Source organism: Brachyhypopomus gauderio, chromosome 13, assembly GCF_052324685.1.
Source record: "Brachyhypopomus gauderio isolate BG-103 chromosome 13, BGAUD_0.2, whole genome shotgun sequence".
NCBI classification, from domain to species: Eukaryota; Metazoa; Chordata; class Actinopteri; order Gymnotiformes; family Hypopomidae; genus Brachyhypopomus; species Brachyhypopomus gauderio.
In genome coordinates, this window is record NC_135223.1 from 2,084,058 (window position 1) to 2,098,199 (window position 14,142).

The window sequence follows — 14,142 nt, forward strand, 5'->3', positions numbered from 1 at the left end:
GGCGTCGGGCATGACGTAGCAGCTGGACACTTCCGCCTACAGCCAGGACGCTGATGCTGATGAGAGTCTGGACCTCCTCAGTCGTAGCCCAGCCTTTGTACACTTCTTTGTCTGGTACTCTTTCTCCCTCGAATAACGCTAGCGTAACGCTCGCGAAGTCGATAAAGACAAAGAAACAACGGTACAGTGCATTTACGTATTATCCTGCTGCTTTAAAGGAAAACACTTAAGAGTGTTTAATCGACGATCTTGTTTTGCCGTATCATTCATTGTGCTCGCGGAGGGTCCAAGCCAAAATAAAAAATGATGCATACCTGCTGTAGTATGATTACCGCAAAGACCTGAAGTTGATGGAGCATATACAACATGAAATAACATGAATAATATTCTCTGACGGAGGGAAAAAATTGGATTTTTGGTGGTGTTTGAACGTGTTTTATATATACGTGAATGATTGGGTATCTAAACACAATTGCTATGGTTTTTGTGGGAGTAAACCTACTTGTCTGTATTGTTTTCGGCCAGATCGTTAAAAAAATCAATTTCACATGTGTCATTGGTGTAGGCTAAACGTATAGGTCCACTATTTTCACATGCTACGTCATGTCGAGTTATAGGCCCACGTCCAGGTTATTTCTGATGTTTGGATCTTTTTGAAACAAAAATTCCAGGTAGTGCATTTTACCTGGCTATAGCTTGCAGACAAATATTAAACACTGATTATGTTTAATGAGAACTCAGTTTTAGATTGCATGGGCACATTTTACAGTCATTATGATCTTACAAATAAATATGAAACCACGATTAACCATTAAGTGCAGGACGTAAGTAATTGGGCAGTGACGCATCTTTCCGGTGTGAAGCCCAAAATCTTGGAGCGCGGAGTCAATGGAGTAAAAATGATGAGTCATTTAGCAATTGCACATGTGCGTAGTGCCAGGTTAGGGAAACTCAGTAAAAGGGTGTGGAAGTTTTAGACATAATAACTGATCTGTGCACACTCTTTGTAAACAGCTTAGAAGATGTCTGACAGGGGCGACCTGAAAGCTGAACTTGAGCGCAAGAAACAGCGCCTTGCCCAAATTCGAGAGGAAAAGAAAAGAAAGGAGGAGGAGAGGAAAAAGAAAGAGGTAAAACAATTATATTGTATCTGCGTATCAGTCTTTTGGGAGACTACCTGTTTTTTTGTGTGTTTATTGCAGTCTGAGGAACAGCAACGGGCAGAGAACACCTCGGAGGACTCCGATTTGGACAGAAAGCGAAGAGAAACAGAGGCTCTCCTCCAGAGCATTGGGATCTCACCCGAACCCCCTTTAGGTATTCATGTTATATGAAAATACATACATATACACACACATTTGCATATATCAAAATGCAAATATGTATTTAGATGAAAATGATAGAAGGAATTATTTGTGGTGATGTGATACCTAATCATATGCAGATTGCCCTCAGTAAATATGGTGACACCAAAGCTATAATATTGACAAGTCAAATATAAGCCACAATTTCAGATTGTCATATTTTGCTATTTCTGGGAATTTCGGTATGGACGTCGATTTGTGCACAGGGCCACAGTCACACCAGAATATAAAAAACCCCAGACAGTAGCCACATAATTGGAAATGTATAGTAGTGTAAAAGGTCTCAGTGTGCTGTAGCATTAAAATCAGCCTTCACTGGAAATAAGAGGTCTAGTCTAAAGCCTGACAAACAACCTCAGACTTCATCACCACCCCTCCCCCCCAGGATTTACTGCAATACGTGTTTTCATTGGCGCTGTTCTCCGCTGAGTCATCTATCAGATTGCCAGACAACTGGTTCATCCCTCCTCCAGTGTCCAGTCATGGCACATTTTACAAGCACATCAGCTGTCGCTTGGCATTGCGCACGGTGATATTACTGTAAGACTTGTGTGCAGCTGATCAGTCATTTCGTGAAGTGCCAGGTGCACAGGTCTGGTACTGATGTGGCTTCCAGAGGCAGTTTGGAAACCTGCAGTAAGTGATGCAGGAGAGCGTAGGTGGATAGATAGGTGGAGAGGTGGATAGGTGAACTTCTCTGTGAGTTTACATGACCTACTACTGTGTGGTTCAGCTGGTGTGGCTCGTAATAAAGTGCTTCTACTTTCATTAAAAACAGACAAAGAAGGGTATGAATGGTATGAAATGACATTGCAAAAGTAGCATCCTAAGGTAGTGCCATGTTTACAGTTAATTTAAAGTTTAAATTTAGTTTAAAGTCCTAGCTCTTCAGGAATGAGCCATTCTACTACCAATGATTACATATGGAGGTTGCATGGCTGTGGACTTGATTTTATACACCTGCTAGGAATTAGGTTTTACACACAAATGTCTCTCCAGATGACCTCTGTTGGGACCTCTGTCTAGATTATGGCTGAGCCACTCCTGCACTTTCACAGAGATTTCCAGAAACCAGTCCTGCATTTTGCTGGCAGTTTGCCTTGGGTCATTGTCTTGTTGAAATTTAATCTTTCACCACAGCCTGAGATCTTGGGTGCCTTGGAAAAAGTTTTCACCTTTCCTTCTAGTCTCTCTGTCCTAGTTACAGAATACATCTTCACATTTACAGTTAGTTTAAAGTTTAAAGTTAGTTTAAAGTCCTAGCTCTTCAGGAATGTTTGACTGTAGAGTTGAAATTAATGAGGTGGATTCCAACATACACACTACTGGGAACTCTGGCCAAATAGTTTAGTTTTAATTTCATCAGACCAGAGAATTGTGCTTCTCGTGTTGTTTGGATGTATTTGGCAAACTCCAAGTGGGCTATAATGTGCCTTTAAGTGAGAAATGGCTTTCACCTGGTCACTCTACCATAAACACCTGGTTGGTAGAGTGTTGCATTGATGGTTGTCCTTCTGTGAGGTTCTCCCATCTCCACAAAGGAACACAGGAACTCATTCATAATGAACATTGGGTTCTTGGATGTGGATTTAACCAAGGCCCTTTGTCCCCAGTTATTCAGTTTGGCTGAGTGGCCAGACCTAGGAAGACTTCAGTAAGGTTTTGAATACTTAAGGAAAATTTCAGTCTTTTATTTACAATACAAAACATACTTCCAAGAAGCAATTTTTTGCTTTGTCATTGAGAAAATTAGTTGTATCCATTTAAAGAAGAACCTGAAGCATACCAAAGTTGTACACCACACACACAAACACACTTGTATTTCGGAGAACAGCTTTGGTCAGATCAGGTATCTTCTGTTACAGTGTCTAACCTTCAGAGTTGTAGTCTGTGCTCTTGCTTCTGGAACCGATTTCAGCAAAAGCCTTTTCTGGTGCTCAGCTCTAGTGTCCGTGGTTTGCATTGTTGGTCTGTAGCACCAGTGTTCTTTGCTGAAAGTTGAAGTCATCTGCCATGAACTGTTCAAGGCGCATTTCTTTATAGATCTTCTGCACAGATGTTCCACAGCACGAATTCCATTGGTGGGAACTGGTGATGTTCACAAAGCCCGTTAGTCTCCTTTCACCTCATTAATAGAGTCACGATCTCTGACCTCTAACATGTTAATAGCATTTTCCAGATGAATAGGCCTGTACTATACTTGAAAATCCTGCAGTTCTTAAACACACTTAAGCCAACATATTTTTGGCACACACTCTCCACAGTCTTCAGTTTTCCTTGTCTTCCACAAAGTCTCCACAACTGTCTCAAGCTTTTAGAATGTGGAGTATTCAATTAACAATCACAGCTTTCACCTTGATTCACTCGGTCAGTCTATTTCATGGAACAATTGAGATTGAATTTTTTATAGAATAAGTGTACAGCATATTTTAACTGGAATAAGGAGATTGATTTGGCCAAACTAAGCCTTACTTTTTTATTCCCCAAGGTTTTTGTGGTTACCTTTGCTGTGATTTTTTGGGTCATCATATTTTTACATAGTCCCCTGACATTTTGGATGTTGGGTGTTTGTTTGTTTGTTTGTTTTTCTGCAACTCAAAGTTTTTATTTATACAGATATGTTAATTGAAAGTATAACATTAGAATAGCATCCTGTACACAAGTAAAGCAGTGAAAAGACTTTGATCAATTTTGCCAAATATTCACCCATTGGTAAGCTGTCTTTTTTGTGGTTTAGAATTGCTTAGATATAATAAACGCAATTTCAGAACACTTTTGAAAATGACTTGAAATAGTGGGAACATTTTGACTGAATGCTTTCTTGCTAAAATCATTAAGCTTATACACATTATCAACTCAAAATCAAGCGACTATTTCTAACTAACAGGACAGTATGTATGTGTGTGCAATTATTACAAGGCAAACTGCCTGGTCAATAAACTTTTAGCATTTAAAAAATTTTATTTTATTAAATTTAAGGTCTACTGGAATATTTTTGCTCTTTTGAATGTTTCTTTTTTTCTGTTTATGAATCATAAAATTGTCTTGTTAGTTAATTTTAATCTCCTTACCATATGACATGTATAAATTTTAATTCAATGGCAATCTATCCTTTGTTCAATGTGATTTTGAGGAGCAGGTTCTAATCAGTTTTTTCATTCCATTTCTCCATATGTGAAGGATTTAATTATGAGTTGAATTGGTAGGAATGTAAAATACATGAGTCTCCACAAAGACTGAAATATATTTAAAAATAGAGCGTTTGAAAGGACATTTAAATGTGGTTCATTATGACTATTGGCATGTTGTTTAATTTCCTTTAATTTGGTGTTCTGGTACTTAATAGTTTAAACTTTACAAAATGGTTTACAATACTTTACTATAGTATACCGTATGTGATTATGGTAGCCGTGGGCTATCAGAAATGACCGACCAGGCAAAAAATCTAATTCACACAATTTTCTGCTTAAGTGTAGCTGATCAGCCAACACATGTTTTTCAAATGAGATTTTCTTTACTAGTTTCACACATTAACTTTGAGGATTATGGAGCTATTGAACTGGAAGCCATTTCACTGGTAAATACACACTCATATTTGCTTCAAACAACATTCAAACATTTGTAACAACTTTGTGAAACAGCAGGCATAACCTGTATTTACAAATTTAAGTTCAAAGTGATGAAAAAGTTCATTTTTTTAAATTACAAGTAATGCTGTGAACTGCAGCACATCAAGTCTGTGTAAAATCTGGATGTGATCTGAGGTAAGTGCATGAAATTCAAGCAGATGTTTACAGAAAAATTGTGAGTGAAATTGCTTCCAAATATATGGCTCTAGTAGAAAACTAGGAAATGTCGGACACAAAACATGTCTTGGCTGATCGACTTCAACTGAGGTAAGTAAAAAATTGTGCGAATTAATTTTTTCCCTCAACAGTTCCTTTAACACGTGTGTCAAATTCTCAAAAAATGTGTCAAAAATCAAGACCACTGCTTGACAATTTTTCCTGTTGTTGTTTTTCTTGTCGCTTCTTTCTTCCTCCTCTTTGCTTCAACCATTTCAATCCATCATGTCCATTTTGATTTGCCTCTACTGGTCCCCAGTGCAGCCGCTGCAGGTTTTAACATGGGATACCTGTTATTTTCATTATTTAGTCCCAACCCCTATGTCTCCCTCTTCGCAATCAGTGAGCACCCCCAGCGAGGCGGGCAGCCAGGAGTCGGCGGATGGAGGGGCTGTGGCCAGGTACACGCCCCCCAGCAACACACTCGGGTCTTCTCCCAGAATGGTCTTCCAGGACGACCTCTGACTGGGAGGTGGAATGTGACCTTGTGTCAGACCGGTGTATTTAAAAAAAACACTCTGCATCTCCTGTAATCAGCTTCCAATTTATACAGCATAAAAATGGTTTAAATGTGTGGAAAACAAAACACGGGGGGTTCATGTACAGATATGTTTATTAGATTTGAATGTTTGTTTTTGCTGATGAATCATTTTCACAATGCCCTTCTAAACTAAGCCTGATATTTTCCTTTATTTTACATCTCAATTGGGAAAAGCAGATATAGGTAAGGAGATGGTAATATTGGTGTTTCCTTTATGTGTTGATTCAGTCATTGTCCATTAGTGAATCAGTATGATAGTGTTACCTATAACTTACCTTCATGAGTCAACGGTATAGTGTGCAGTACAGGTCATTTGTCCTTCGTTCAAGTGTGGAATGTCCTGAGGTCCTGCATGAACTGGGCTACAGATGGTGCTGCAACGGCTAAACCCACTGATGCCATGTCCGTTTGTGCAGGACACTGCAGTGGGACACGGACCCCTCAGCTCTGCAGCTCCTGGCTGACTCGGAGCACGGGTGAGTCTGGAGTTTCCTTGTCTACAGACATAAGTCACCACATGTGTAAGTGTGTCAAACCCTTGCGAGCGCAAGAATCCTGAAAATTTTGATTTCAAAAGAAGTCATTTTTAACAACCTAGCATCCACTGAAAGGATAGAGGATACAGGTTCACGGGTCGAGCTCCGCATTAATTCTTATGTTCTGTGTTCAGGTGTAGAATGCGGAGACTTGGGGCATCAAAGATTGTTCAGATTGATTATTTGCCCAAAGAGCTGGTGACGTACTGTAAAGAGACGCAGACCCCTACGGCGCCTCACCTCTCCGAAGGTAAAACTACCACCACGCTTTTTAAAAACCTGCTTCTGAAATGTGATTCTCCTTTAATTTCCTTCGTTTATTCCTTTTTGAGCCATCTCCTCCACCACTGATAACTGTTGCCTCTCTCTGGCAGTCGGGCAGGTTGAAAAGTGATTTAGTCCTAAGACTTTATTCATCTTATGTCCAATGTTGTGCTCCAAGGAAAAACCTGAAATGTGGGTTTTGGAGTATTTTGCACCTAAACATATGGCAACCAGAGACATAAATATCTCAGATATGCTGGTGATGTCAGATCGTTGTTTATCAGGTAGGAATGGGAGAGACGGTGTCTCTACAGTGTCCTGTGCATATCATGCATTCAGCTGATTTTGTAGTTGTTGGTATTATCACTTTCTACTGTGATGGTGTAGTTCTTTCTCAGCACGTTTTATTCTAAATCACCAGACCAGAGAGGACCACCTAACTGAGCCATCTAATATTTGTTAAGCGTCCATGGCCCTCCTGTCCAAACCCATTGTTACGGTGACAGCTCCGGACCCTTCCCTGTGGGCGTGCCGCTACGTTGTCTGCGTGTCGTTGTGTCCATGTTTGTAGTTCTGTGGGTGTGGGTTGTTTGTGAACGTGTTCGTGGTCGCACCTGTGCCTTGTCTCGAGATCACGAGGGTATGTGTTAATTACCAATTTAATGTGCGTTCACGCAATGTCTTGTGCTCGTCTTTGTCTAAAACTCGTGTCATTGAGTGTTACGTGTACAAGTGCTCATGCTATACGTGCAGCACTTTCACTTTTGTCAATAAATCAGCGTTATATGTCACCGTGCCTACTCGTCGTGCCTTCCTCGTCCCACCGTAACACCCATGTGCTGATTTAATAAATATTTAACTAAATGCATTTCAATGGGTTTCCCACTCTACTGTTAGGTTCCAGATCTTTCTGTGAAATTTTTCTGTGTCCACTGGTGTGCTTTCTTTCTGTATAAATCACATGTCGACAATGAAATTTATAATTCCTGACTTTTGTCTTTGTTTTTCCTGAAGCATTGCTGCATGGTTATGAACTGCAAATACACAGTAATAAAACAAGAGTTAGGTTTCAGTATTTATTATACAATCAACATGCTACACAGTCTCTTAAGACTTCTCCATCCAAACAATAATTTGCTCATTCTTCACAGAGGAAGAGGAGGAGGATGAAGAGCTCACAATACTGAAGCCAAAAACCGAGTCTGACGAACAAGGGGAAGACCCTCGGGAGAGCGGGCCAGGTAAGGATGACCTCAAATGCCCACGCGCTAACCGTAAACTATTAAAGCCATTAAATTAACGTGCAAAGAAAATGCTGGCGTGACGAAGGCGGTGATGTTTCACAGAGCATCCGAGGGAACTCACGGAGGAGGAGAAACAGCAGATCGTTCACTCGGAGGACTTCCTCGTCTTCTTCGATCGCAGCATCCGCGTGGTGGAGCGCGCACTGGCTGAAGACTCCGATATTTTCTTTGACTACAGCGGGCGCGACATGGAAGACAGAGAGGGGTTAGACATTACTCATTAGTCCACTGTACAGTGGCTATGGATTATTTCATGTTTAGGAGGAGGCATTTATTAGGTCAATCACAAATAGAGTACACATTCTAACATTCATTTAGCATGACATTTAAACATTTTAACAGTCGGCACTCTTGTACAGCTGTATAGGTAATTCAGCAGGTTGATAACAGACTTATCTGTGATCTAATGTTATGACCGTAAACTGAGTTGATGTACATGGTCATTAGGGACACACAGGCTGGGTTAAATCTGTCTTTCAATCGGCAATTCTATGATGAGCAGTGGTCAAAACGTCGAGTTGTCACCTGTCTGGATTGGTCTCCGCAGGTAAGGTGATCATCAGATCCATTTAAAACTACTAAGCTTCTTTACAGACATCATCACACTAACATTACACTTAAACATTAGGTTCAATTCCATTATAATGCTGATCTAACAGTTAGGATTTTTTATTTACTGCCAGTAAGTTCTTTTGGAAGGGACTCAGAGGAACAAAACTGATCAAAAGATTAAAACTCGTGGTTTTAAAATACAACAGTTGGACAAATAGGAACAAAACAATTATGCACCAAATCCTTAGTCACTATAATCATGGGTAGCTTTAAAGTTTAAACACAAGCGCTGTTGTTTTTACTCTGGTTTCCTCAGTACTCCGAGCTGCTGGTGGCTTCCTACAACACCAACGAGGACGCTCCCCACGAACCCGATGGAGTCGTGCTGGTCTGGAACATGAAGTTTAAGAAGACGACACCGGAATACATATTCCACTGCCAGGTGTGACTTCACGTCCCTGTCTTAACGTCTCAGAGTGCGTTTCTTTCCAGACGTTTCTTTTTGTTAACGTGCATTAAAAGTTAAAACCGAAACAGAAGCACAGTGAAAGCGTTCTGTGATTGATAAATATGGAATATTTATCACTTTGAATAACTGCGGTTGCCAAATGCCTTAAATTTAAATGTTTGTATTTGTGTTCTGAGTGGATTTCAGTATTATCCCTCAGTCCAATCCCACTCTTTCCAACTAATGCATATGACCTTGAATTTGTCAAACTATACAACTTTTAATTCAGATTTACATCCATGGTATAAAGTGCAGTCATACTATAATATAATGTGCATTTCATGTCTCCCTGCAGTCCTCTGTGATGTCAGTGGGATTTGCACAGTTCCACCCCAACCTGGTGGTCGGGGGCACTTACTCGGGGCAGATAGCGCTGTGGGACAGTCGGAGCCACAGGAGGACCCCGGTACAGCGGACACCTCTCTCCGCTGCGTCCCACACCGTAAGGACGGCCGGCCGGCCGGCCGCACACAAACCAACCGTCTGGGCTCCCGGGCCATAGCCCAGTCACCACGCTTTCAAACGCCCACTGTCGCTTTGCATTCTGCAGCACCCGGTCTACTGCGTGAACGTGGTGGGAACCCAAAACGCCAACAACCTGATCACCGTGTCCACAGACGGCAAGATGTGCTCATGGAGTTTGGACATGCTCTCCCAGCCCCAGGTGAACCGACAGGCCGTCACAATATCTCTATTATTGATCAGTACTCCGATGTTCATGATTAACAGTTTCATGACTACAACTTTACATTATATGTCAATCAATCAATCAAATTTTATTTATATAGCGCTTTTTACAACAGTTGTTGTCACAAAGCAGCTTTACAAGTGCCGAGTCCTAGCCCCCAGTGAGCAAGCCAATGCTGCATATGTATATGTCTACTATTAAATACGTACAGCCGTATTATGATATGTTTCCGCTATGAATGCAGTGTTCACTGACATCGTGTTCAGAGAGCATCACTGAGCACACAAAGTTCTGCGTCCACAGGAGAGTATGGAACTGGTGCACAATAAGTCCAAGGTTGTGGCCGTCACTGGGATGGCTTTCCCTGCTGGGGACGTGAACAACTTCGTGGTGGGGAGTGAGGACGGAGCCGTCTACACAGCGTCCCGGCACGGCAGGTCGGTGTCTTCACCCCGGCATGCCTGTCACAGGACACGAACCCCTTAAAAAGAAGCACCACCACTCTCTGATTGTTGACTGTCCTCCCGCAGTAAGGCCGGGATTGGTGGGATGTTCGAGGGCCACCAGGGGCCCGTGACTGGTATCAGCTGCCACAGTGCACTGGGGCCTGTCGATTTCTCCCACCTGTTCACCACCTCCTCGTTTGATTGGACAGTCAAACTGTGGTCCACCAAAGTAAGACCTGTAGACGTCCATGTCTTTAGACTCTACACTTACAAAAATTTTGATATGAGGCAATATTATAAGGGTAATGTTTTATTTATTTGCATTTCTTTAATTTATTTATTAATTTATTATTCTTTAAGTTTATTTAATATATTTTTTAAAGGGGGTGCAATAAACTGAAAAGTTAGAATGGCTATTCAAAAGAAGCTATGCAGAACACAGACTCAAGAGATGAGGACCTCACAATTAGGCACGGGATTTAAATAAAACTAAGACTAAGCTAAATGGGGAACATATGGTAGAGGAGTGTAGCCAGTAAACAGTGTGACATTAGAGGAGAAAGTAAGTTGAGTTTTCACTGATATAGCCATATACAGTGTTCCCTGATGTTCCCGTTATGTGTATTTTCTTTATGCTTGTTTTGAACTAACTGGACTGTTGCACTAGCTTGTTACACTGTGCAACTGTACGGTTACACAAGCTTGTTACACTGCTGTACAATCGTTTGGTCCTGTACTGTCTTGTGATTTGACCCTGTCTCTGTTTGGTGTCCACGCAGCATAACAAACCACTCTACTCCTTTGAGGACAACGCTGACTACGTCTACGATGTCATGTGGTCTCCTGTGCATCCAGCGCTCTTTGCCACTGTAGATGGAATGGGCCGCTTAGACCTCTGGAACCTGAATAATGACACAGAGGTGAGAAGACCTAGGTGTTTGAGAAAGCTTAAACACATCTGCACATTTAGTCCTACATACTAGGGAGAAACTCATCTGCTGCTATGAGCCAACATTGCAAGCAAACCTTTACTTAGTGCATAAATCGTGCTGTGCCGAAACTGCATTTGTTTTGAGTAATAAAAGGTTATTTGTGAAATTCATACATACATAAGCAATCCTCTTTCTAGGTTCCTACTGCCAGTGTGACGGTGGAAGGCGCAAGTGCTCTGAACCGGGTCAGATGGGCTTCCGGGGGCCGCGAGGTAGCGGCGGGCGATTCGGAGGGCCGGGTGTGGGTCTACGACGTCGGAGAGGTAAGAGAGCGAGTCTGAGAGTGGGCGGCGTCTTTACAAATCAACCTGCCTTCCCTGAGGGAGGGAGATGGTCCTGGGCAGGGCAGTGAACATCTCACCGGTCGTGTCCTTTAGCAGCTGGCCGTGCCCCATCCGGACGACTGGAGCCGACTCGCGCGGGTTCTCGCGGAGATCCGCGCAAACACGGACGGAGAAGAGGAAGGTGCCACAGAAGTGACTGGCTGAGACCACGTCAGCGTCGCCATGACGGTGCACATATAGTTTTAAAAATTCATCAAGATGCAGCTGTCGCAACAGGTGCCAGATGTCAATGTTGGGCCTGTTATGAAGCGTTATGAACTGATCGGTAATTAACTCACAGCCTTCTTCCAATGTTCAATGTTTTGCATTATTTTCTCTTAACTTTTAAGACATTACAGGAATTAAAGTTCAAAACTGAACTTTGTTTATAAGCTAAGACACCAAGCAATAAGCCAATGATTATTTACATTATTTACATTTCATTTAAACAGCTTAATGAAATAAGAGCAGTTTTTCAAACTAAGAGAATATTTTTCAAAAGGTTTTTAAGTTTAACAACTTAATTTTCCAACCTAACTACTGTCAACACACATTTAACACACTATTTAGGTTTTTCATAATTTAAATTAATTAAGCTCAAATTAATCAGCTCACTAAGAAAGAGTTCAATTAGATCTGTGAGCATTTTTACAGTGGCATTGCACTGGAGTTTCAATTTCATTAACTCGGTTTATTATTGTAGGTTAATCTAAAGTGTTGAGTACATGAGCTGACCTCAGCCCTGCCAAATATAAACTGACTGCATCACATATCAAGTTGCTGTGATCACACTTTATTGTGTTTCTGTCCAAATCATTCCTATTTATAACATGAGTGTTGATTAGCAAGAGATCCTCTTTAGCGCTCCAAATTTATTCCAGAACACACACTAGCAGTGATAAATTGTTTATGGGAGTATTCATATATCAGAGTACAGCAACTAGATTTAAGTGACTGAATTTTCTTAATTTTATTCGTTTTTACAGTATGTTTGAAGGGACATTGTCCTAAGTCATATTTTCATATACAGGACATGCAGTATAAATTCGTGCTAACATTTCCCCCCTTTTATTATGCAGCAAAGTATTTTGTCTTCACACTGTAGTTTATCATTTAACTTCTAGCCCAATGAAAATAAAGAAATATGCTATGAACCGCATTGTAATGGCTTTATTATCATTATTATTATTATTATTATTATTATTATTATTATTATTGCCATGTTCATTTAATGGGACACGAGAGAAAAAAAAACCCTAAAAGCTTGCAGTGTTGTATACGTTGAGGACTAAAGGTCCCCCGTCTTTCATCCAGGTGTCTTTTAGCTACGCTCATCAGCACCGACGCACGCGAACGCACGTACAAGGCGGGATCCTGTTACCATGACAATTACGTCAACATTAGTGTCGAGCACGGCAGGGTAACTAAAGGTCAAACTAAAGACGAGCGAGAGACGGAAGCAAACGGGCTCAGAATGGCGGAGACGGGGGCTTTTTTTTTTTTTTTTTTTTTTTTGGGGCCAGTGAATGCCGGAGGAAATCACAGTAATAAAACTGCGGCGTAGCGGCGTTATCGTCAAGCGGGTTTTTTTTTTGACAGGACTGAACGGGACAGCCGAATGTGAGGAGGTATTGGTGTGTGAGAGGACGCAGCCGTGCTGGTCCGTGTCCGTTCACGAGAGCCGCGCTCCCGTTAGCGCGCCGCACCGAGCCGCGCCGGAGCCTCCGAGCTGCCTCGTTAGCGCGGTGTGACTTTCGCCACTCGGGCTGTGAAGTAACATACTTCCCCGGGAACCGACGTTGGTTTTGACGTTTTCGGTTGAATTTACGCTACGTTAAATGCCCAAACCGTGCGTTTTCGGGGGGGTTACGGTAGCGGCGCAGCTACAACTAGTTAGCTCGTCTTCTTCCTCTTCCACCAACTTTGTGACTAGTGCGAAACACTCGCGTTTCTCGGCTGGCGGAGACAAGTTCACCCTCCTTTTCACGCAGGGTTTATTTTCGTGACATTTCCCGACAGAATGTTTTCTAACGTGGCCTCGTTGTGTCTGCGTTGTTTTAAGTGTTTTTCGTCCAGTCAGGTAGTGACACGACTCCAGCCCTCTATAGCGGCTGCTGGCGGGGCTTCAACGCCCGCGATACGGACAGGCCGCCCCGCCGCACAACGGGGCACTCTCCGCTGAAATTATTAGGCTAAGTGTGCTATATGTGGCGGAGGTTTTAAGTTGGAAATGTAGTAAACTAAACTTTCAAAACTTTAGCATGAGCACACGTTTTAAAAATGTTCTCAACTCGTACTGTTAGTCCTTTTGTAAATAGCGTTGGGTTCAGACACCGAAGTAACGTCCCGTGTGTCGTGTCGGTGAGCTGAAGACTGAAGGTGTTGAACTTTCAGCTCTTGCTTTTTGCTGCGTTTTTATTTGTGAAATATGGACTGTAGGGGCGGCCAACACACCCCTCCGTTTGTCGTGTTTTGTTGGCTCCTGTGTGTGTGTGTGTGTATTTAACTTTGGTTGTTTGTGACTGTAAACATCCCCGACTGGAAGCTGTGTAAAAAGGTGGCGAGCTTTCAGTTGGATGTTTGCTGCCACTGACCACTTAAATCCTCTTGAGCCGGGATTAACAGTTTGGCGTTGGATTATAATAAATGATATTTAATGGGCGTAACACATTAATGAGTAAAAAAAAAACCCGTGCAGATGGGCTGAGAGATGCCTGTGACTTGAAACGTGTGATGAACTGATGCAGGTTTGGAGATATTCCAGTTACAGTCCCTGTAA

General features: G+C 42.0%; 1 protein-coding gene across 11 annotated transcripts; it reads left to right on the top strand.

Moving 5' to 3' along the window:
• Positions 1 to 48: 48 nt before the first annotated feature.
• Positions 49 to 12,522, top strand: dync1i1b (dynein cytoplasmic 1 intermediate chain 1b). 11 transcript variants are annotated; one of them, XM_076970958.1, is made up of 17 exons: positions 49 to 181; positions 1,015 to 1,130; positions 1,203 to 1,317; positions 5,469 to 5,610; positions 6,167 to 6,226; positions 6,421 to 6,536; positions 7,702 to 7,791; positions 7,897 to 8,059; positions 8,302 to 8,401; positions 8,723 to 8,848; positions 9,210 to 9,356; positions 9,465 to 9,578; positions 9,906 to 10,039; positions 10,133 to 10,277; positions 10,828 to 10,968; positions 11,178 to 11,303; positions 11,418 to 12,522. In XM_076970958.1, the coding sequence occupies exons 2-17, from the start codon at positions 1,023 to 1,025 to the stop codon at positions 11,526 to 11,528; spliced, it is 1,938 nt and encodes a 645-aa protein (XP_076827073.1). In that variant the 5' UTR covers positions 49 to 181; positions 1,015 to 1,022; the 3' UTR covers positions 11,529 to 12,522. The 11 variants fall into 11 exon arrangements, with proteins under 11 accessions (XP_076827073.1, XP_076827074.1, XP_076827075.1 ...); XM_076970959.1 differs by having other exon boundaries at positions 11,421 to 12,522; XM_076970960.1 differs by having other exon boundaries at positions 5,520 to 5,610.
• The last annotated feature ends 1,620 nt before the right edge of the window (positions 12,523 to 14,142 follow it).